General features: G+C 44.2%; 1 protein-coding gene across 7 annotated transcripts in view; it reads right to left on the bottom strand.

Annotated features, from left to right (window-relative positions):
• Positions 1 to 540: 540 nt before the first annotated feature.
• Positions 541 to 23,220, bottom strand: part of LOC134355682 (WD repeat-containing protein 72-like) — a 366,748-nt gene continuing 344,068 nt past the window's right edge. For 6 of the 7 annotated variants that reach the window (XM_063065955.1, XM_063065960.1, XM_063065959.1 and 3 more), the window contains exons 19-20: positions 21,402 to 21,506; positions 541 to 3,237 (exon numbers count right to left, since the gene is read on the bottom strand). In XM_063065955.1, the coding sequence (XP_062922025.1) occupies positions 3,185 to 3,237; positions 21,402 to 21,506 (158 nt within the window). In that variant the 3' untranslated portion in view covers positions 541 to 3,184. The remainder of the gene's footprint in view (positions 3,238 to 21,401; positions 21,507 to 23,220) is intronic. The other variant, XM_063065962.1, reaches the window with a different exon arrangement.

The following is a 23,220-nucleotide window of genomic DNA, read 5'->3' as shown; positions in this document are numbered from 1 at the left end:
ATCACGGTTTGGCTTAATCTTTGGCATGGCCTAACTTTCTTTCTAATTCCCATAAAAATATAGATTTCAATAGTGAAGCAATGATGTGATTCATCCTGGATATTCCAACTGTTTTGCATTTGACAGCTCATTCCCTCAATTACACAGATCCAGAACCAATCCTAAAATGGATGTCAGCATCTGATGACACGTTATTCCACTGGCGGCAGTGTTTGCTCCCACCATTCAAAGGCCAATCTGTTCTGAGCAGTCTGGCTCTGACTCTGGCAGTGAGGCATGATGTCCAAGGGAATTTCACAAATCATAGTGTTCTCCGGAGATTGTGGAACACTCCTGGACTCAGTAGCGAGTTCAGCACATTCCATACTTCCTCAGTGCTGTGTAGAGTGTGGAAGACTGTCATACCATCAATCCCAATGGTTTATGGAACTCACTAATATTGTGAGGCTCACGAATATTGCAGTATCCCAGAACAGAAAGATTGAAATATGCTAGTATAACAGAAACAAAGACAAGATGAAGAAGTTTAGTTCCATTCAATAATTTTATTTTACCTGTAAAAACTTAACACAAATTAACTTGGGAACAATCATTTGTTTGCAGAACATTTTCTAATTATCTATAGTACTGGTGCACTCGACACAGACAGGGCATTCAAATTCACAGACTTCTCTTCAACTGAGCCTTGGTTGTGAAGAATTCATGACCTGAAGAAATTAAGCAGCCGAGTGATATTTCCCGGTGAAGCGGCAGGAGCAAAATTTGGCAGCAGTTAGTACTTCTGGTGGTCTGAGAAAATGATGTAGCTGTTGGGAGGTTGCCAAGATTTTTTTAGACAATTATAAGACCACAAGATAGAGGAGCAAAATTAGGCCATTTGGCCCATCGCATTTGCTCTGCTATTTCATCATGGCTGATTCATTTCCCTCTCAGCCCCAATCTCCTGCCTTCGCCATGTATCCCTTCATGCCCTGACTATTCAAGAATCTATCATCCTCCGCCTTAAATATACCCAAGGGTATTAGAGTGGAAAGGGCATTCGAGCTGGGGAGACCCAGGAATTGCAAGTGGAATTCAGGAGAGGATTCCTACTCAGTTTGTGATGATTTCACCGACACGTAACAATTTTTTTTAAACCTGGCTTTTCCTGGCTGCAGCTTGACTCCAGTATTAGTTCAATCACTTTAGCCATCTGGTGGCTTGCTGAATGGCAAGTTATGTTGCTGGTTAAGTTAGGTCCCTACCTAGCACTGCTTACTGTAAAGGCTGCTAAGTTCAACCGTTCGCATGACACCTCTCACTAAAGAGTTTTGGATGCAGCACCTCTTAAGTGCGGAGAGTTAGGACAGGGATGAGTTGATGGGGGCAAGGCTGGAAAGATCGAGGATTCCATTTCACGAAGATAATAGCTACATGAAACTGTATTGGTTAAGGTACTTCAATCAGGGAGGAAAGTATACAAAAAGAATAATATTGAGAAGAGTGTTCATTAACCTAAAGGCTTCAGCAGCTGTTTTTTTTAAGCAGAGCTCTAAAAGCAAAGCTTTCTGACCCTGGTATCTGATTAAGGACAGGCCAGGATCCTCTAGGGAAATAAAATAAACACACCTTCCACTTTGGGATACAAGTTTAATGGAAGGGAAGACCCTGGGCACAATAACTTTTGACAGCTAATACAGGGGAGCCAATTTGGTAATTGCCAGTCGAGTGAGCTTTCAGACATGGTTGTCTAAACCATTCTCAGAGAAATCATAAACATGAGAACAGGAAATACTGGGAATCTTGAGCAACAGACACACAAAGTGCTGGAGGAACTTAGTAGGTCAGGCACCATCTATGGAGAGGAGTAAGCAATGTTTTGGGCCTGTGATGAAGGGTCTTGGCCCAAAAGGTCGACTGTTTATTCCTCTCCATAAATGCTGAGATTTTCCAGCACTTTGTGTGTGTCACTCCCAGAGAGAGTCAGCCAACAACTCCCCTGCCTCCTTCCACAGTATCTGTCCCTTATTATTCCCATGATTTCCCTCAGATTATCAACTGCCCTCTTCTCTAAACCTCCACCACCAAATCTGACAGGTATAGCCAGGCCTATGAGGCATACAGCACTGTCCCAATCACCTGAACCCACCATCCAGAGAACTTTAGGTGGGAGGGGGTGGTCAGAATGGCAAGAGAGATGGATGGAGAGGGACTGGAGGGACTGGAGGGAAACAGGAATGGGGAATAGTGAAAGGAGGAGTGGGAGGGGCAATTACCAGAAGTTCGAGAAATTGATGTTCATGCCCATCAGGTTGGAGGCTACACAGACAAAATACATGCCATCAGGTTGAAGGCTACCTAGATGGAATATGCCCCAGTAATTACCCCCATATTTTCTTCACACCATTCCCCATTCCTGATTCCCTCTCTCACCTTATCTCCTTACCTGCTCATCACCTCCTCTGGTACTCCTCCTCCTTCCCTTTCTTCCATAGTCTTCTATCCTCTTTTATCAGCCCTTTATCTCTTTCAGCGACCAACTTCCACTTTACTCCCTCCTCCTCTCTCGGTTTCACCTATCACCTACCACCTTGTACTTCTTCCTCCCTGCGCTCCCCCCCCACCTTCTTATTCCTGACTTCTCATCTTTCTTTCCAGTCCTGATGAAGGGCTTTGGTCTGAAATGTCAACTGTTTACTCTTTTCCATAGATTCTACCTGGCCTGCTGAGCTCCTCCAGCATTTTGTGTGTGTTGCTTGGATTTCCAACTTCTGCAGATTTTCTTTTGTTTATCAATACCTTTTATAGTCTGTTTCATCAAATATAAGATTTCAAAATAAATCAGAAGAATCTTGAATTCGACTGATTAGCATTCAAAAGACACAAAACAGTATAATTTTTACTGCCAATAAATATCAGGTCAGATTTATTACATACTCTACTCAAGGAATGTAAGCCACACTAAAAATCCAAGAGTTGCACTGAAAGTCCTTACAATTCTTTATACATAGTTATGTGACTGCAATATTTTACTATTTCTTTCACATCTTAAAATTCTTCACTGTTTCCAAACAACATTGCAGACTCATTCAACCACAAACAAACCAGACTTCTGGAGAGCTTCCACAATTTTGTCTTCGCAAGTTGGACTTTATCAAGGAACAAACCGTCAGAAATGGTATACAGGAGAATTCCCTTTGTTCTTTCAGCAGACTTTGCAAAAGCAGATTCGGGACATAGGCCACTCTCGCAGACTATCTGCATTAATCATAAATTAATTATTAATCCTGATGTTGCTCTTAATGATATGATAACTAATGTAAATTCAGCAGAATGTTCTGACAAAATTTATATTTTCTATGTGTTTCAACATTATATTAGATTAAAAATATACAATTAAGGATTGCTAATCTTCATAAACTGGGTATTAGCTTGAAACTGGAATTTAACATTCACTCCACACCAATCTTTATGCTCAATTAGGACAAAGTTCAAGGTAAATTAATTGTCATAGTATATATTTGTCACCATATACTACCCTGTTTAATTTTCTTACAGGCATATTCAATAAATCCAATACCAATAATAGAATCAATGGAAGACCAGTGTGAAAACGACAACAAACTATGCAAATAGAAAAAGGAAAAAAAAGCAATAAAGATTGAGAACATGAGATGAAGAACATGAGATTCTTGAAAATGAATCCATAGATTGTGGGAAGAAAAAGCATTTGAGGATGCATATTGTATACATTTCTCTGACATTAAATGTACCTTTGAACAGTTCAGTGATGAGGTGAGTCAAGTTATCCCTTCTGGTTCAAGAGCCTGATGTTTGAGAGGTAATAATTGTTCTTGAACCTGGTGGTGTGAGTCCTGAGGCTTCTCTACCTTCTTCCTAATGGCAGCAGCAAGAAGAGAGCAGGGCCTGGATGGTGGGGATCCCTGATGATGGAGCTAATTTCCTGCGACAACCATGTAGATGTGTTCAATAGTGGGGAGGGCTTTATCTGTGATGAACTGGGCTGTATCCACTCCTTGTTGTAGGATTTTCCATTCAAGGGCATTGGTGTTCCCAAACCAGGCTGTGATGCAGCCAGTCAATATACCCTCCACCACACATCTGTAGAAGTTTGTCAAGGTCTTAGATGTCATGCCGAATCTTCACAAACTCCAAAGGAAGTAGAGATGCTGCTGTGCTTTCTTTGTAATTGCACTTAGGTGTTGGGCCCAAGACAGGTCCTCTGAAAGGATAACACCAAAGAACTGAGGTAGCAAAGACTTCTGCATTTTGTGCAGCCTTTGGAGATGCACTGGGTACCTCAGGCAGAGCATAAGGAGAGATAAACCACAGCAACAGGCCCCTTCGCCCACAGCGTCTCTAGTGACCATCAAGTACCCATCAGTTAGATGACGTTGCTAGACCAATCATGTTTACCTGAATATCCCATTGCTACTGACCAATCCAACTGCAGAAGGCAGATGATCTGATAAAGGACTTTCAAAAAGGCAGCAGAGATGTAGATGGGTGGAGTCATTATTCCTCAAGATAGATGTATTTATTTATTTTTAATTTTATTTATTTTCAGATACAGTGTGGAATAGGCTCTTCCGGCCCTTCGAGCCACGTCACCCAAGCAACCTAATCTCAGGACAATTTACAATGGCCAATTAACCTACCTGCTGTGTTTTTCGACTGAGGAGTGGGAACCAGAGCACCCGGGGAAAACCCATGCATTCCATACAAAGCACACCAGAATTGAACCCTGAACTCCAATACTCCGAGTAGTAATAGCGTCATGCTAGCTTCTAAATTACTGCGGTGTCCACTCCCTCAGTATCAGGCTGTCCCTGTTGGATAATTTAAATCACTCTCATTTCTGCAAACTGCTTCAGTTTTCCAAGCATAAGGCATAAACTGAATTACCATCCATTTGGACCAACAAATTGCCATGATTTCAATATGGATTTCCTAATCCGCACATGGTCTCTTCAGAGAGGGACTGACAATCAATTGCAAATTATGGACATTAAGGACTTATTCTTCACTAATTGACTCACCTCACTATCCTCTGTTAGTTTCTTCATATTTAAACTATGAAGGGTGTACGGGGTGTCAGGGAGGGGTAGCACCTCTGGTGGGGGAACGTGTTGCTTCCTTTTAACCATATAACCATATAGCAATTACAGCAAGAAACAGGCCATCTCGGCCCTTCTAGTCTGTGCCGAGCTCTTACCCTATCCTAGTCCCACTGACCTGCACTCAGCCCATGACCCTCCATTCCTTTCCTGTCCATATATCTAACCAATTTAACTTTAAATGACAACATAGAACCTGCCTCAACCTAACTGTCCTAAAGCTCTCTGCAAGTTTTGAAAACCTACCTCATCATCCACAACACCACCTATCTTAGTATCATCTGCATACTTTCTCATCCAATTTACCACCCCATCATCCAGATCATTAATATATATTACAAACAACATTGGACCCAGTACAGATCCCTGAGGCACTCCGCTACGCACCGTCCTCCAATCTGACACACAGTTATCCACCACTACTCTCTTGCGTCTCCCATCTAGCCACTACTGAATCCATTTTACTACTTCCATACTACTTCCATTTCAAGGCAGTTAGTCCACCTTTGGTCCCCACCTGGCACTCAGCTCTCACCCGTGACTCCCCGTAGCTATTTGCACGCGATAGCGGCCACACCCCGGGCAACGGCTTCAACAAGCTGGCTAAACCAGGTGAGGGCAGCGATAGCGGCCACACCCCGGGCAACGGCTTCAACAAGCTGGCTAAACCAGGTGAGGGCAGCTGACGGGTCTCAAAGCCTCGGTGAGATAGGGAGTTGTCTATCCCAGCATGTGAAGACAGACTCCGATGGATTGAGCGGACGAGACCAATGGAAGGTCCAACGGTCAAGAAGGCGGTCTCTGCAAGCGTCGTGGAACCTATGGGGCAGGACAAGACACAGAAGACATCCTGGTCCTGGTCATCCACTGTGCCTAGCCCCATCTCCAGCTGTCTCGACGCTGTCTTGCCACGGGATCCATATGGGAATTGGGAAGGGAGAGTGAGGCTGACGCTGTGCAACTCTCCCTCACTTAAATCCAAATCACACGCTAGTCTCGACACCATCATAATGGTGTCGAGGTCCTCATCGACAATGATGGACGAACACATTTAAGCTAGAAAAAATCTGGAATCTTGAATTCTTTTTCCATTCCTCAAAGCCACAGAGATATCAGCAGATCTCTGTATTAGTCCCTGAAGATCATGCTTTGAGTTGTTAAAACCATGTCCTACAGTTTCCATCCTGGTACTGCAGCCCCGCGGTCTCTAGCCTGGTCCTCACCACTCAGCGGCAGTCCATCGCTGCTCCCTTCTCTCATCAGCCCCTTTGTTGACCTGACTGGACTCTGAAGGACCAGATCCTGCCCAAAGGAGATGGCAATGCCCCCGGCCAAAGAACATGGAATGTCGAACTGTACAGCACAGGCTAACATTTGCTATCGTATCTGCTTTATCGCTTTCCCTGTCAGGGCTTCTCAGGCACCTAGAAAAGAAATCTTGCCTTGCACGTCTCCTTTAAACTTTCCACCCCTCACCTTAAATCTATGCCCTCTAGTACTTGACATTTTCATCCTGGGATAAAGAAGAAGGCTCTCACTATCTACTTTATCTATGCCTCTCATAATCGAGCCTCTCTAGAGAAAAGAATCCAAGTTTGTCCAACTTCTCATTATCACTAATGCACACTCCAATTCAGGCAACATCCTGATAATCCTCTCCTGCACGCTCTTCAAAGCCTTCGCATCTCTCCTGCAGTGTGGGGACCAGAAATGCATTAACAACCTGCCTTACAGAACTTGTAGATCGCATAAGCTCTGTTCTGCAGCACACAATACTCCAGATCTCATACACTGCAGAACTTTACCCCGGAGGACTCAGAAATAAATTCTTTGTGTGCCTGCTGTGCACTGTCCTGGAAACATGCTCGGCTGGGAACCCCACAATTTGGAAGCCACTCTATAAATACATGCCACTATGAAGCAACTTTTTTATACTGATCTGGTGAACTTGAGGTGAATTTCAGTTCACGATTATGAGCAGAAATGTTCTATCAATGGAATTTTCTGCGTTTAGTGAGAGCTTTACTAAAAAACGTAAAGCTTTTAGTGTCCTCCGTCTGTATATTAAAAATCCATTCATAAGCTATTAAACCCATTAGGTGTCACTTTTCAAATGTTTTTCCATGCATCTGCTCTTAACCTTCACCTGTTATTCCCCTTACATTGGGAGCTCCCTTACTGATGTTTCTTGCTGACCATGTCAACTCAGACCTAAAATTTCCACCCAACCTTCATTTCCCTCTCCTCTCCGGAAGGTAAATGTGAATGAAGCACATGGAATGAAAATGAAGATTTTTCATACAGGCACCCGTATTCAGATCAGGGCAGCCAATGGCAATTGAAAAACGGCCAATGCTGGACACCTGAAGCAAAAATCAGATCAAATCAAGTTTAGTTATCTTTCAACTATACATAGATTCAGCCAACAAAACAACACTCATCTGGGGCCAAATCATGCAAAATAGCACATTCAAGTTAGTGAGCAAAGAAGCATATTCATTCAAAACACACACACACACACACACACACATATGTATAGTCCAAGACCCTGTGCGACACATCCTGAAATTAATGATACAGTCTCCCGGCAACGTGCAAGTGCACGCAATCCAGCCTGTCATTCCACCGCTCAACCGCGGGAGTCAGCTCCAACGGGAGATGCCAGCCCCCCAACCGAGTGTGGATGCCACGATGTACCGGCTCTGGCATTTCCTCAGCAGGAAATGCTGGAAACACTCAGCAGATCAAACAGCGTCTGTGGAAATAGTTAATGTTTCAGGTTCAAGCGCCTTCATCATAACTGGGATGGAAAGAAAATAAGACAGTATGAAGTTGCTGGAAGAGACAAGACAAGTCAGAATATTTCTGATAGGGTGTGGCCATAGTTATTGATCTACGAAGTTACCTTGTAAACAGGAGAGAAGACATGGTTTTGTGTTCCAAAGAGTATTGAAATGAGGGTATTTACAGAGTGAGATCACAGTCAAAAGAACGTAAAAGTTTCGAAATGCAGGGCTGTAGGACATACCCAATAGGTCAGGGTGACCTAATGGAGAGAGAGGACAGGAGCTGAGAGGAACCTGACCATTCTGATACGGTAGCATAGTGGTTAGCACGTCACTTTACAGTACCGGCAACTTAGATTCAATTCCTGCCACTGCCTGTAAGGAGCTTGTACATTCTCCCCGTGATGGCAAGGGTTTCATCTGGGTGCTCTGGTTTCTTCACACAGTCCCAGGGTGTACCAGGGGTTGGTACATTAATTGGTCATTGTGAATTGTCCCGTGATTAGGCTACGATTAAATTGGAGGATTGCTGGACAGTGCAGCTCGAAGGGATAGAAGGGCCTACTCTGCACTGTGTGCCAATAAATAAATAAATACATAAAGAGATAGCTAGATAGAGACTTGGGATGAAAGTTACCTGAATTTGCAGAACTTGACGCTGAATCCTGAAGGCTGCAATGTGCCTAAAACGAAGATGAGGGGTTCTTCAAGCTCACATCAGGCCTTGTTATGACAGTGCAGGAGCCCACAAACAGATAAGTCAAAGTGGGATGAAGAATTAAAATGTCCGGCAACAGAAAGCACTGAGTCAACCTTATGGACTGAAGTCAGGTCCTCCGCACTGTGGTCAAAATTCCCAATGTAAGGCAGACCAGATTGCGAACTCTGAATGTGGCGCGCCAGACTGGAAGAAATGCAAGTGAATCTGTGCAAGTGAAAGGCTATTTGGGCCCTAGTTGCAGCAAAGGAAAGGCAGGAACAGATAGGTGCTCCATCTCTTGCGGAGGCATTGAAAGTTGCCATGAGAAGGGGAGTGGTTGGAAAAGATGAAAGAATAAACCAGGAAGTCATGGAAGATAGAGCTGATTCAGACAGTTGAAAAGGGACAGAAGGAGAACATGTGTCTGGTGGTGGGATTTCATTTGTTGGTCGAACCTGAGGTACTTCTCCTGGTCTTTGTGGACCATCAGCATTTGGTCTACCTGGGCAACCCTGAGCTTCCTGTTGCTGGCTATTTGATTTCTCCAGCCCATTGCACTCTGATGTAATTGTCTGTGATCTCCTTTATGGAGTGTTCTTAGCATTTTCTGTTTTTGTATTTCAAGCGGTCAGTTGATATTATCACAAATATGTTCCTTTTCTGTGGTATTATGTGTGATTCAATCTATAGATTAATAATGGAGATACAAATTATCCTCTTGGATTTACTCAGCTACTTCAGATTCATTTAAGGTTTTCTTATTTTATTAATTCACTTATTTATTATTCCAGCCATGCCCCTAGGCAACACATGTCCTTGGGCAGTAGATGCTGACCTGCCCATTCAGGGCAACACCCTATTGCTCATGGATATGAGATGGTGAGCTACCTTCTCGCACTGCTGCAAAACCCCTGGTGAAGCAAATCACCGGGACTTACAGAGTCATAGAGACTATACAGCACGCAATTAGCTCTCTGGCCCAACAACACCACTCGAACCACAGTGCCCACTCAGCTAGTTCCAATTTCCTGAATCTCTCCATCCTTTCATCTACCTATCCAAGTGCTTCTTAAATGATACTTCAATAATAAAATGGTACCTCTCTCAACCACTTCCTCCGGCAGCTCATTCCATAAACTTGTCACCGTCTACATGAAAACATTGCCCCTCCTTCTGGTCCCTTTTAAATATTTCCCCTCTCAGGCTAAATCTATGCCCCCTATTTTCCCTGACCTGGGGAAAAGACTGTTATCATCTACCTTTTCTATGCCTCTCATAATGAAACATTTCTATGACATCGCCCTTCATTCTCCGATGTTACAAGCAATGAAGACCTAAAGACCTAGCCTATCCATCCTCTCTCTGTAACTCAGGCTCTCTATTCCCAGCAATACCCTTGTTAATCTTTTCCATTTTAACCATATCCTTCCCATAACAGGATGACTAAAACTGTCAACTTATACAACTGCAACAAAATGTCCCAACTCCTGTACTCAGTTCTCTGACTGATGAAGGCCTGTGTGCTAAATGCCTTTTTTAACCACCCTGACCACCTGTAGTAGCACTTTCAATGAACTGTCTATTACATCTTCTAGTGTCCCACCATTCATAGTATAAGTGCTACACTGGTCTGACTTTCTACAATGCTTTACCTCATACTTATCTGTACTGAAATCCATTTGTCACTCTCCAGATCCCTCCCGAAATGTTCAAGATCCCCTTGTTATCTACAATGGCTTTCTTCACTATCAACATCATCATCATCATTTTGTGCCATGTCGTATGACGTGGGCGATGATGATCTCTGACTGTGATTGTTCTTGGCAAATTTTTCTACAGAGGTGTTTTGCCATTGCCTTCTTCTGGGCATTTGACTTTACAAGATGGGTGACCCCAGCCGTTATCAATGCTTTTCAGAGATTGTCTGCCAGGTGTCAGTGGTCACATAACCAGGACTTGTGATATGCGCCATCTGTTCATACGACCATCCACCTCCTGCTTCCATGGATTCACGTGACCCTGATCAGGGCGGGGACAGCTAAGCAGGTGCTACACCTTACTCAAGGGTGGTCTGCAGACTAGCAGAGGAAATAAGCGCCTTATATCTCCTTTGGTAGAGACATATCTCCACTCCACCACTATCAACACCACCTCCCAATTTCATGTCATCTGCAAAGTTACAGGCCAAGCCTTGGATATTCATATTCAAATCATTTGTAAAAATAATGAATATCGGAGGCCCCACTACCAACCTCCCTGGAACACTACTACTCACAAAACAACATTCCAAGAAGCAACATTTGGACACCACTCTCTGCTTCCTACCTATGAGCCAATTTTGAGTCCACCGAACCAGCTCTCCCTGGATCCATGTGGCTTAACCTTCCAGGCCAGCCTATCATGAAGGACTTTGTCAAAGGCCTTGCTAAAGTCCAAATAGTTAACATCCATTGTCCTACCCTCACCTACAGTTCTGGTTACATCAAAAATCTCTAAGAGGTTCGTCAAGCATGACTTCACATGCATCAAGTCGTGCTGACTCCTCCAAATCAGAAAATGCTGGAGGAACTCAGCAGGCCAGGCAGCATCTGTGGGAATGAATAAACAGTCAATGTTTCGGGCTGGGACCATGACTGCCTATCCAAATGCTGGTAGATCCTGTCCCTCAGAATCCCCTCCAGTAGCTTCCCCACTAGAGATGTCATGCTGACCTACTTGTAGTTCTCTGGCCTGCCCTGGCTACCCTGTTTAAACAGTAGAACAACCTCAGCCACCCTCCAGTCTTTGGGAACTTCACCAGTGGCTAACGATGGAGAAAAAACATCTGTGCGAGGGCCTGCACAATTTCCTCTCGAGTCTGAGGATGTCCTCAGTCATACCCTGGGGATTGATCCACCTTAAGATGCTGTGAGGCTGCAGACACCTTCTCTCTGGTAATATGAATGCCCTCCAGAATGTTGTTTCTCTTGTCTCTTGTTCAGCCATGGTATTCTCTCAGTAAACACTAAGGAGGAATATTTGTTAACTATCTCACTGATCTCCTGTGGTCCTGCTGATCACTAAGGAGACCTACTCTCTCCCCAGCTGTCCATTTTTTTCTAATATATATTGTTATTTTCCTTAATCTTAACTGCCAGATTCATCTCATACCCTTGTTCGATACTCCTGATTTCCCCCTCAGAATACTTTTAATCTTTTTATTGTGATCCAATCCCGACCTCCTAAACCAATATAAATTGATAGGCTTTAAACCCAGATATGATGAAGGAATGGCAGTCTATTTCTGTATCTTACTCTGTTCACTTCTGTCAGCGAAAAGTCACGTATATGAGAGGGTAAAGTAGGAAATCAGCACTAATGTAAAATTCAACCCTCCAATTTCAATCACTTGATTTGATGGGCTCCAAAATGTATCAGTTAAAACCACTCCACTTGGAGATTTTAATTGGAAATAAACAACTATTTGTCAGCTATAATTTAATACTTTTATGCCGTAAGCCATGGGTGACACCAATGGTTTACTCTGTGGAGAAGCCCTGCTCACAGATCAGTGCTGCCATGCTGTGGCTCCATCCACTCAGTGTTCTGGTTGACTGAAGCAGTCTACTGGGAAAGCAAGACTGTTAAATTCATCTCCTGGCGAAATACAATCTTGTTTATTCACACACACCACATTTACGTTCCCATTCTTGCTTATAACTGCTGACTTTCCATTTCCACAATCAGGATAAGGTGTAGAGGATAATTTACGATTCTGTGCTCCCAGCGGAGAGGATGGACAGGAAATGCAGGCAATGCACACGCGAGTATCCAATTGTAACGTTACCCCCAGAGACAGACAGAGCGCATGAGAAGAACACCATGACAACAGAGGATTCTATCACCAACAGTCAGAACTGTACAGGGAGTTCGGTTGCCATTTGTTCTCAATGCTTCTTTGTGACAGATTCTGATAGTGGGAACGCAAGCTTATTTTAATAAAGCTTGCCACAGCAAACATGTCAAGTAATGAGTTTTATTTATTTGCTTCTGGGATGCGAACGTCATTTGCAACATCTTGATTTATTTTCCATCCTGAATTGCACTTAAATTGCGGAAGGCAGCTTGTAGTAAACACAGTCTTGGTTTTGGAGTTAAGGATGGGAGGTTTCCTTCAGAGAGTATCACAGTGTCATAGAGATATGGAAATAAGCCCTTTGGCTTATTGACTGTGCACTGACCAATCAGCATTTACCTACACTAACTCCACACTAATCCTGTTTTACTTTCCCCATGTTCCCATTAACTTCTACATTAACACCTACATTGGCGATGCCCGTTGTAAACTGGGGGCACTGCTTCGTTGAGCACCTCTGCTCCGTCTGCCACAAGCCAAGCTTCCCGCTGGCCAAACATTTTAATTCTGATTCCCATTCCTGTTCTGACATGTCGATCCATGGCCTCCTCTTGTGCCAAGATGAGGCCACCCTCAGGGTGGAGGAGCAACACCTTATACTCCATTTGGGTAGCCTCCAACCTGATGGCATGAATATCAATAGCTCCTTCTGGTAATAAAATGAACCCCCTCCCTTCAACAACCATGGACACATTCGAAGTGATTGCGCAACCACCAACTGCGACTCCAGCCTTGAACTCCAGGCCGGGTCTTTATGTGCTGCTATTGTGACTCCCGTCTCCCCTTCCCCCACCACCACTCCGCAGCCCCGTCTTCCTCAGATCCCACCGTCAACTCCTGGGCCCTCAGAGGCTCCATCTTCCTCTCACCCCAACCCTCCCCTCTCCATTGACACCCCCAGCCTCCCCCCTCCCGCCTCTGATCCCAGCTCACAAGATTCCAGCCTTGAACTCCAGGCCGGGTCTTTATGTGCTGCTGTTGTGACTCCCGTCTCCCCTTCCCCCACCAATACTCTGCAATCCCGTCTTCCTCAGATCCCACTGTCAGCTCCTGGGCCCTCAGAGGCTCCATCTTCCTCTCACCCCAACCTTCCCCTCTCCATTGACACCACCAGCCTCCCCCCTCCCCCCTCTGATCCCAGCTCTCATCCGTGCCGGGTCTTTACCATCCCCTCCGACCTTCAACTGTCGGAGGCAGAACGCTCTGTTCTCAGTAAGGGCCTCACGTTTGTCCCCCTTCACCCACACCTCAGCGAGTTCCGTGTTCGCCACGATGCGGAACTTTTCTTCCGCCGTCTCCGTCTCCGAGCCTACTTCTTCGGCAATGACTTTTCCACCCCCACCGATGACCCCTTCTCCCGTCTTCAACCCTCCTCTTCTTCATGGACACCCCGCTCTGGTCTTCTGCCAGCTCTGGATCTCTTTATTGCTAACTGCCGACGGGACATCAACCGTCTCGACTTCACCGCACCTTGTCCCCATTCCAACCTCACTCCTTCGGAACGCTTTGCTCTCCACTCCCTCCGCACTAATCCTAACCTTATTATTAAACCCGCTGATAAGGGGGGTGCTGTTGTAGTCTGGCGTACTGACCTCTACCTTGCCGAGGCGCAGCGACAACTCGCGGATACCTCCTCTTATTTACCCCTCGATCGTGACCCCACTAAGGAGCACCAGGCCATTGTCTCCCACACCATCACCGACTTTATCTGCTCAGGGGATCTCCCATCCACTGCTACCAACCTTATAGTTCCCACACCCCGCACTTCCCGTTTCTACCTCCTACCCAAGATCCACAAACCTGCCTGTCCTGGCCGACCTATTGTCTCAGCTTGCTCCTGCCCCACCGAACTCATTTCTGCATACCTCGACACTGTTTTATCACCCCATGTTCAATCCCTTCCGACCTATGTTCGTGACACTTCTCACGCTCTTAAACTTTTCGATGATTTTAAGTTCCCTGGCCCCCACCGCTTTATTTTCACCATGGATGTCCAGTCCTTATATACTTCCATCCCCCATCAGGAAGGTCTCAAAGCTCTACGCTTCTTTTTGGATTCCAGACCTAATCAGTTTCCCTCTACCACCACTCTGCTCCGTCTAGCGGAATTAGTCCTTACTCTTAATAATTTCTCCTTTGGCTCCTCCCATTTCCTCCAAACTAAAGGTGTAGCTATGGGCACCCGTATGGGTCCTAGCTATGCCTGCCTTTTTGTTGGTTTTGTGGAACAATCTATGTTCCGTGCCTATTCTGGTATCTGTCCCCCACTTTTCCTTCGCTACGTCGACGACTGCAATGGCGCTGCTTCCTGCACGCATGCAGAACTCGTTGACTTTATTAACTTTGCCTCCAACTTTCACCCTGCCCTCAAGTTTACCTGGTCCATTTCCGACACCTCCCTCCCCTTTCTAGATCTTTCTGTCTCTGTCTCTGGAGACAGCTTATCCACTGATGTCTACTATAAGCCTACTGACTCTCACAGCTATCTGGACTATTCCTCTTCTCACCCTGTCTCTTGCAAAAACGCCATCCCCTTCTCGCAATTCCTCCGTCTCCGCCGCATCTGCTCTCAGGATGAAGCTTTTCATTCTAGGACAAGGGAGATGTCTTCCTTTTTTAAAGAAAGGGGCTTCCCTTCCTCCACTATCAATTCTGCTCTTAAACGCATCTCCCCCATTTCACGTATATCTGATCTCACTCCATCCTCCCACCACCCCACTAGGAATAGGGTTCCCCTGGTCCTCACCTACCACCCCACCAGCCTCCGGGTCCAACATATTATTCTCCGTAACTTCCGCCACCTCCAATGGGATCCCACCACTAAGCACATCTTTCCCTCCCCCACTCTCTCTGCATTCTGCAGGGATCGCTCCCTACACAACTCCCTTGTCCATTCGTCCCCCCCATCCCTCCCCACTGATCTCCCTCCTGGCACTTATCCGTGTAAGCGGAACAAGTGCTACACATGCCCTTACACTTCCTCCCTTACCACCATTCAGGGCCCCAAACAGTCCTTCCAGGTGAGGCATCACTTCACCTGTGAGTCGACTGGGGTGATATACTGCGTCCGGTGCTCCCGATGTGGCCTTTTATATATTGGTGAGACCCAACGCAGACTGGGAGACCGCTTTGCTGAACATCTACGCTCTGTCCGCCAGAGAAAGCAGGATCTCCCAGTGGCCACACATTTTAATTCCACATCCCATTCCCATTCTGACATGTCTATCCACGGCCTCCTCTATTGTAAAGATGAAGCAACACTCAGGTTGGAGGAACAACACCTTATATTCCGTCTGGGTAGCCTCCGACCTGATGGCATGAACATCGACTTCTCTAACTTCCGCTAAGGCCCCACCTCCCCCTCGTACCCCATCTGTTACTCATTTTTATGCACACATTCTTTCTCTCACTCTCCTTTTTCTCCCTCTGTCCCTCTGAATATACCTCTTGCCCATCCTCTGGGTCACCCCCCCTCCTTGTCTTTCTTCCCGGACCTCCTGTCCCATGATCCTCTCGTATCCCCTTTTGCCAATCACCTATCCAGCTCTCGGCTCCATCCCTCCCCCTCCTGTCTTCTCCTATCATTTTGCATCTCCCCCTCCCCCTCCAGCTTTCAAATCCCTTACTCACTCTTCCTTCAGTTAGTCCTGACGAAGGGTCTCGGCCTGAAACGTCGACTGCACCTCTTCCTATAGATGCTGCTTGGCCTGCTGCGTTCACCAGCAATTTTGATGTATGTTGCTTGAATTTCCAGCATCTGCAGAATTCCTGTTGTTTGCCCCTCCCTTCTTCCTCTATTCCCCATTCTGACCTTTCACCTCTTCTCACCTACCTATCGCTTCCCCTTGGGTCCCCTCCTCCGTCCCTTTCTCCTATGGTCCACTCTTCACTCCTATCAGATTCCTTCTTCTCCAACCCTTGACCTTTCCCACTCACCTGGCTTCATCTATCGCCTCCCTCCTTACCCTCCCCCCACCTTTTTCTTCTGGCACCTTCCCCCTTCCTTCTCAGTCCTGGAGATGAGTGTCGGCCCGAAACCTCAACTGTTTATACATTTCCGTAGATGCTGCCTAACCTCCAGGATTTTGTGTGTGTCGTTTTCCTCCAATTCTACCACATCCAATCTTCAGAGCCACTTGCGGTGACCATTTAGCTCACCAAGCTACGCATCTTTGAGAGGAAACCAAAGCACTTGGAGGAAAACCACACAATCGCAGCAAGTATGTGCAAACAGCATGTAAAGAGCAGCAGAGGTCTGATATGAAGCAGTGGAGACTACCTCAGTAGATATATTTCAGCCAAGGTTGGCCAGATTTTTGCATAGTAGGGGAATTTAGGGTAATGGGGAAAAGGCAGGTAGGTGGAGATGAGTCCATGGTCAGATCAACCATGATCTTATTGAATGGCGGAGAAGGCTCAATGGGCCAGATAGAACTACTCCTGCTCCTATTTCTTATGTTCTTATTTTGAACTTGTATTTGCTGGAGTTGTGAGACTAGCAATCCACTAGTTGTGCCATTGCCCTTCCCTCCTCCAAGGGGCATCAGTGAATCAGGAGGGTTTTCCTGATGATCCAGGAAGAGATTGCTAAAACAAACTTCTCAAGGGTTCAAAGTATGCGTGCAGTATACAATCCCACAAACAGCCATGAAGCAAAGAAACATCACGGAACCCTTTTCAAAGAAAACATCAGACACCCAACGTGCAAAAAACAGAACGGATGACACAAATGGCAAAAAAAAACCAAATGAAAAATACAGAATACAAAACACTAAATCATAGAGTCATTGAACAGTCTAGCAATGTTCAGGTTGTTTCAGTTCAGTTTAATTTAGCGCTGTATCATTTGACTGACTAAATGAACACTAAGTGCCCGAAATGCACAGAGGGTCAGGCAACATTTGCGTCAGAACGGGAAGAGTGAGAAATCTAGTTTTAAGTGGCAGAGGGGGAGGTGTAGAGAGAACAAAGGTTGTTCAGGTGATATAGTTACCTAGTTACTAGATGAATGAGAGTCGTAGTGTGAGGATAAAAAAAAGAAGCCTGCTGGTAAATGTGTGAGGGAGAAGACAGTAGCTGCAAATACGAACCCAAGGAGGATGCTGGAAATACTCAGCAGATTAGCAGCCTCTGTGGAGAGTGACAAATGGAGTTAAAGTGGATGACCGTACAACAGAACTGGTCATTTGGCTATCTGAGATAATCTATAGAATGCTTGCAATCTAAAATGATCAAAGTTGTAGCTGGTTAAGTTTGCGAGATAATGGTTATCTAGGAACTCTGAGCAGGCTCAGCTTTCCCCACAATGTATTAGGCCCCATCTTTGTATATCTGTGTCAAATTCCTCTTCATGCCTGTCGAACTGGCTGCTACACTTGGTGGTTGGATATTTAACAGTGATCTTGTGGTGCTGCATATTGATCCTCAAGTGCTGGGCCTAAATTATCACCATAAAACTACCACAGCCAGTTTCATATTATTCCTCTTTTATATGACCAGGGTACTGTAGAAATTGGCCTTTTACTGTATGGAGCACATGCCTGAAATAGCGATGTAAACATGCTGGCTGCTATATTTCAAATACGCTACCATGATATGTATCATTATTTCCTGACAGCAAATGATCATTCAGGCCTTTGAGTCTGAGGAAGATCACAGAGCAATATCATCAATCCCATACTCCCACTTGTTTGCCTGTCTTATTCTCTCTCAAATGCCCAGTACTCCTTACTCTTCCCAACATACACCTAAAGTAGGACTTCATTTTTATAATAACCATTTAACCTAACATCCAGCAAGTCTTAGGGGTGGGGAAAGAAAGCGGAGGAGCTAGGGGAAAGCACACATGGTTTGAGGGGAATGAATATGGTCACAAACAAATTCCGTACAGACAGGATCGAGAGGTCACAGGAGCTGAGAGGTTGCCTGCTTCCTGCCTGTAATAATTGATAAGCCTTTCCCATCCAGTTCTCCAGAAAGTGTGATATAAATTGCTGTAGAAATGAAACATCTTGAAGGGGCTATCTAGTAGAATTACTCCAGCTGTGCAGACCACTCAAGCAAGATTTTCTTAACATAATGATCCATCACGTGAGAAATGCCATTCATAGTAAGTCCATCCCCACCGCAAATTCATTTACAGATCGAGTTTCTAAACACCATATGGATTTTTCCTCATTTCTTTCAACATAATAGTACACTTTGTCATAAAGTTACCTATTCACTGAATAGACCTTGGGAGAATGGTGTAGGAAAACTTTGGGATTCCTAAAAGTATTGTGCAAAGTTAAGAACATTGATATAATCTTATATCTGTATAACCCTAGGTACTGTCCTATCTTTCAGTTGTACAACTAGGGACCATCAAGTGCTTCACCATTTCCACCTTCTGAGGCCTGCTCTTGACAGTCCAGACTAAATCGGAAGCTCACAGAATAGATACACGTGTAGTCATTGTAGACAGCAAACACTGCCCACTATCAACGTCTTGTAGCTTTGCATGGAGCTTTTTTTGAAATATCTGTATCATAATGTTTTAATCTGTTCATTTCTTTAGATATTATCTTTCTTGGAAAGAGGATATTAACACAGAAGTATGCCAACATCACAATGGATCAGTGTAAAGGTTGGCAGAAGGGAAAGATGTGTGGCAAAAAGCTTTTGTGTAGATTTTGTACTCTGGGCTCCCTTATATGGTCACTGGAGGAAGATGATTCTGAGTGTTTTTTTCAAATTTGGTGATTTTTCTGTGAAGTTCCATGTTGGATGTAGTTTTCATTCGTATGGCCGTGGAGAAATAAAATCATATACAGAGTAGAAATTCACTGTCTGCTACACACTGCAGATCATACACAACTTTCAAAAAAGCTCATTTCATTTAAGCCAATAGATCTGAATTGAGGAAGCACAGATAACTCATTGCTGACACTTTACACATTGTGCACTTTACAGATGGGCCGTGGATGCATTCCGACCAGGCTTTCCGATGATGTGTGTGTTGGTGGGAGTTGGGGGTGGGGAGGGCTGTCGGGACTGCAGGAAACTGAGTAATTGAAAGATTTTGCTCCGAAGTCTGTAAGAGACTTATAATTTTGCTGATGTTTGTTAAGTGGAGAGCAGCACATGCACTTTCCTCTATATGTTGAAAGGCTGAAGTATTAATTTCCCATGGAAAATGGGTGACCTCTCCTTGAAGGATTTCTTTTACCTGTCTTACTTTCTGTATGATTCCATCGAAAGGCACATTTTTTTTGTAACTGCGTAACTGTATGACAAATAGAAGTCTGTACTAAATGCATGCTATGGGTGCATCATCTGAACTGTCTAATACAATTGTGTGCAAGTTTAGACGCATGAGCAATTAGTCTGAAAGTAAAACAAATTGCAAAACTCTGCAGGACTCCAGCAAATTGTGCAGAAATTGCAAGAGAAGTATATGTACTGCGACGTGAATACGACATGTTGCGGCAATCAGCCAATGAAATATAATAAATTAAACTGGGATTTGAAAAATCGTTCTCTACTTCTCAGCTAAATTTTTAAAAGGGCAGCCTCAGTCACTTTTGGTTCAGTTGGCATTTTCTTCCAAGTTATCTTAATTTCTTATAACTGAATCGCACGCTGAGGTGCTGCGATAAATAATTCATGGGTCGAGCTCTTTGTTGCACATCCCCGAGATTGCAAGCTGGAATACTGACAGCTGTGTCTGGACAAACACTGGAGATTTGACATGACAAGCAACTAACAAGTTTCTTTTCGTTTGTTCTGTTGGCACACAATGCAGTGGGCGCAAAAGCCCAGAAATCAGAAAAGGGTCCCTTTATTTTTGCACAAGTGTATGCCACATCAGCTAATATCTGACCAGTAACCTCTGGTCATTTACCACTGCCCCACCCCCTCATGCTTCACACATGCCCGCGTCCTTCACGCCTGTCGACCGATCAATACGAACAATTCTTGGAGAAATACAATGTATCCATGGCAACAAAGCCACATATTCTCGATGGAAGCCAATGAGACCAGTAGTGAAATCTCAGGAGGGTTTCCGTCTTACAAAGCAAGACATATTTTGATATAGGTATGTCTACTCACAAAAAAAGCAATAATTTTTTCACATCAGAACCTGCTGGGTACAAGTACATTACATTAAAGGGATTTTTAATTTTGTGTGTTTGAATCATTATGATTGACTGATGTTGTAAAGTGAAAGATAACATTCAAAAGGGATGCACACAAGTTCGTTATTCATTTAAAACCGTACTGCAGTTTAGAGAAAGGATTAGAAGAATAGGCCCTGAAACTTGGCAGCAATGAAACTTGGTTTCATTCATCAAACTTCCGAGGAATCTAGGTTGAGTGGAGTAGCTGAAAGATAATCCTGGAGCCATGAGTCCAATCTGGGTTTGGAGATGACCTCGGGGACCTGACATGGATTTCAAACTGCACCCTTCCACTGAAAATTAAATCTCAGCAGCTCTCTTGTGAGATGGATCAGGGGACTGTTCGCAGCTGCCCCTGTCAGGGCTGGCTGCAAGATTTGGAAACCTCTTAGCTCAGTTGACAGGCCTCAGAGAGAAGGAATAAAAGAAAATGATACATGATTCGGCACACAGTGGCTGTCCAAGAAACTTAAGAAAGGAAGTAAAGAAATGATCACACAAAAACACCCAAACTAAATTAAGAATAAAAACTCAGTGGGAAAGTAAAACAAGAAATTCAATGAAGAGTTTTCCTTTGAAAAAAAAATGAAGAATTGTACATACACATTCTGAATGTACAGTGTTGTACTTTACTGCAGTCAGAGAGACATGAAGATGTCAAGGTCCTCTCTGCTTCTGCAGCCACACAACTCCATGTCACATTTGTCACTCTACATTTCCCACCTATCTTTCAATGGCTTTCACCTGGACTGTCAGACTCTTCAAAGGCACATCCATCAGCCACCTCCTTGGGTCCTTGGTGCTTTGCCAGGTCTGGGCTGCAGTCATCTGTGACCACATTGACTGAAGCTGTAAAACAATAGAAAGAGCAAACTAAGAAAGAGCACTCATAACAAAATACTTTCCAGGGCTAATTTTAGCTTTGAGCAACATGAATTGACGTGCTATCTGATTATGAAGAAGTAAAAGAGGGAATGAAGCAAATACTGGTACACAACTAACACACCCAACGTTAACAGAAGAAAATCTATGCAAATGTTATCATTTTTCTCACCGATGTACGATACTCGGGAACGATGCTTAAATTTTCTCATTGCATTTATCTTGCTTACTGCTTACTGAATATGACCATACACTTGATTGAATTTGTAACAGATGCCTTATACACCAACACTTGAAATGTGGCAAAATATTAGAGTTTAACGTGAAAATGATTGAACACTTTATTGAGAGTCAGAATGAATAAATGAAAAGCAAGCCTGCAGTATTATGAAAAGGGAAACAATGTGGTTATACAATCATATTTTGGAATCTTTTATGCAGCTCGTATGTGTAATTGGTGTAAATAATTCACCACATACTTGAGTAAGGAATTACTATGATCAATTTGTGCAGTCAAATGATACACATATTGCTTTTGAATGCAGTTGAGACTCTACTGCCCACCGGGATCATTGCATTTCTTTCCTTCGGTTCTCTTTCCAAGCACTCTTAAAGGCAATGGCACAGAACAAATGTCACAGGCGTGTAACACCTATCCACATTAAAATGAATCACTCTTGTTTCATGAACTTCTCAATGCAGGTATTTAAATATTCATTTAATAGAGAGAGAGAAAAAAAATAGTCCAACAGCTTGAAGAATCTAATGCTGCAATTCTTAATCTCTACAACATTATAAAATAGGAATGATTTTCCTATGCTCTTTCGCAACTTCTGAACCAAGCCTTAAAGTGGACCAGTGTGGTTTTCCACATTGTGATGAAGGCAGGAAGAGTAAAGGTACACTGCAATATTGGGTCAAGGGGGCAGTGGACTCTGCTCTACAAGAGTGGCAGAAGCTGAACGTTGCACCCTCCAAGACTGACAACCCTTCACCTCAGCACAATGAGTCACTGGTGTGGGGGGGGGGGTGGGGGGAATGAGTTCTCTGAAAAGAGAGCCCAGAAATATAACACAAAGAAGTTGGAACTAGTTAGCGTTAGAGATTGTGTAGCTGGGTAGCATGGCAGCCAGCGAAACACTTTACTGTGCCAGTGATCAGGGTTCTATTCCTGCCTCTGTATATGTAAGGAGTTTCCACATTCTCCCCATGACTGTGTGTGAGCTTCCTCTGCATGCTCCAACGTAAGGGTTAGTAAGTTGTGGGCCTGTTACGTTGGCGTCACTTGTGGGCTGCCCCCAGCACGTCCTTGGATTGTGTTGGTCGTTGATACAAATGATGCATTTCAATGCATGTTTCGAAGTACATGTGATAAATAAAGTTAATCTTTATCTTTGAAGAGGTAAGGACAGAGGAAAATCCATGATGTTTATGAATAGAAGTACGAGTTTAATGAAATATGAATTAATATGTTCAAACAAATATATAAAACAAATACAATAAAGCCCCACACATCAAAGTTGCTGGTGAACGCAGCAGGCCAGGCAGCATCTCTAGGAAGAGGTACAGTCGACGTTTCGGCCCGAGACCCTTCGTCAGGACAATAAAGCCCAATAGCTTTGTCCATCAATTACCAATCCTATTGTCAATCAACTGTGGACCATTTACGGTGCAGGCAAGA

This window comes from Mobula hypostoma, chromosome 13 (genome assembly GCF_963921235.1).
Source record: "Mobula hypostoma chromosome 13, sMobHyp1.1, whole genome shotgun sequence".
NCBI lineage: Eukaryota > Metazoa > Chordata > Chondrichthyes > Myliobatiformes > Myliobatidae > Mobula > Mobula hypostoma.
The sequence above is the reverse complement of the archived record's forward strand: the minus strand, read 5'-3'. Positions and strand labels throughout refer to the sequence as shown.